The sequence below is a fragment of the Monopterus albus genome, unplaced genomic scaffold (assembly GCF_001952655.1).
Source record: "Monopterus albus unplaced genomic scaffold, M_albus_1.0 scaffold31.1, whole genome shotgun sequence".
NCBI lineage: Eukaryota > Metazoa > Chordata > Actinopteri > Synbranchiformes > Synbranchidae > Monopterus > Monopterus albus.
This window is the reverse complement of record NW_018127911.1, coordinates 6,884,777-6,886,269: the sequence shown is the minus strand read 5'-3', so window position 1 is coordinate 6,886,269 and position 1,493 is coordinate 6,884,777. Positions and strand designations below refer to the sequence as shown.

The window sequence follows — 1,493 nt, the reverse complement described above, 5'->3', positions numbered from 1 at the left end:
CAATTCAGAAAAAAATAAGGAAAATAAGTGAAAATATTCTTTTGCATAATCAATATGAGTTTATCATCAAACCTAGAAGAACTAAACACCCTGCTAGCTGAAGTATAATCAACCTTGTCCAACTTACATCTCACACCCTGACTCGATGCTCCTTCTCCTGCAATAAAGTTTCATTGCAGCTAAAGTGCCAACAAAATCCTGCGGTTAACCAGCCAGTAGGTTAAAGTACTGCAGCAGTTCTTACAGTAGGAGGAGCGTGCATATTATTTTGCCCCGAGTCGAAACTGCTATGATGGACATCTATCTCAGCCAATGACCTGTTAGAGAAGACCCAAACAGCCAACCACAGATCAGACATTGCGGAGGGACAAGCTGTCTCTGAAGTAAAGCAGATTACACAGAGTTTATCTACGATCCCATGCACTAAATAGGCCTACCTGATATGTTAATAATTTGGATAAATAATATGAAAAGCAGTAGCTCTAAAATAGCGATGACCAGTAAATCAATCAAAGTGAAACACCAATTATACTAAGATTCTCAAAACAATAGCCGCGTATATAAATGCTGATCAGTCTTCTGTAGAAATGCATCAAATGCGCACACAAGATACACATTGCACAATTAAAGTTGTGGCAGTGTGTTATATAAAAATACTAACTCTTCTGCCATTTATGGTAATTAAGCCCCAACCGGGAACTTTGTTTTGTAGCCCGGTTTCAAGTCGGAAGTATTTTGAATTCGGAACAAGGATGGCGCTCACCAAAAGTCATCCATTCCTCAAGTATCTATTACATCTTGCCCACGATAATCTGGACTTCAGGTTACCGGTAACTTTCAAACTACGTCAGATTTGTATGCAGCGCTTATTGCAGTTGTTTAAGTTAAATTGCTTCATGAAAAGAACAGTATTTAGCAAGAGCCTAGCTCACCTCTCGGCTGTAGCCTGTTTCTTACCAACCTGTATTCCATCAGCAGATCTTATTACTTACCAGATAGGAAGGGTATAACAAAATGGTGCTCCTGCATTGCATAGCACTCAGGTTATATCGGCCTCTACTGCAACAAATATGACCATTCTGTATTTAATCTGTCTATTTTAGTCCCCTATTTGATATACTTTTACGTGTAATATAACGTTAATGTAAACGATATATCAGTATTTGTATCTTGCCTGCTCTTCCAGGAGATTAAGGCTCTGCTGAGTCTCAGAGGAAAACCATTCCATCCATATGAGAACTTCAACGAAAAGGTTTGCCGACCAATGTTCACATTTTAATTCTCGTCCTTTTGCTTTGCCTGTTGTTTCCAATAAAGTGATTACCTATGAGTGATGATTTGACAGTTGCCAGATCAGATGTTTCCCATTTTATCACTTTTCTTCTGGCCACTCTTCTCTCTAGTCTCCTTTCTGGCGTCTGAAGGATTTGTCTGAGGAGGATGTTCGTGGTATCATGGCCAGATCTGTTTGTGCAAAGTAAGTGTTTTAACTT

At 39.1% G+C, this 1,493-nt stretch overlaps 1 protein-coding gene across 1 annotated transcript in view; it reads left to right on the top strand.

The window, feature by feature from the left end:
• The first annotated feature begins 716 nt into the window (after positions 1-716).
• Positions 717-1,493, top strand: part of trmt11 (tRNA methyltransferase 11 homolog) — an 11,615-nt gene continuing 10,838 nt past the window's right edge. The window contains exons 1-3 of the mRNA XM_020596911.1: positions 717-830; positions 1,187-1,252; positions 1,404-1,477. Coding sequence (XP_020452567.1) covers positions 753-830; positions 1,187-1,252; positions 1,404-1,477 — 218 coding nt within the window. The 5' untranslated portion in view covers positions 717-752. The remainder of the gene's footprint in view (positions 831-1,186; positions 1,253-1,403; positions 1,478-1,493) is intronic.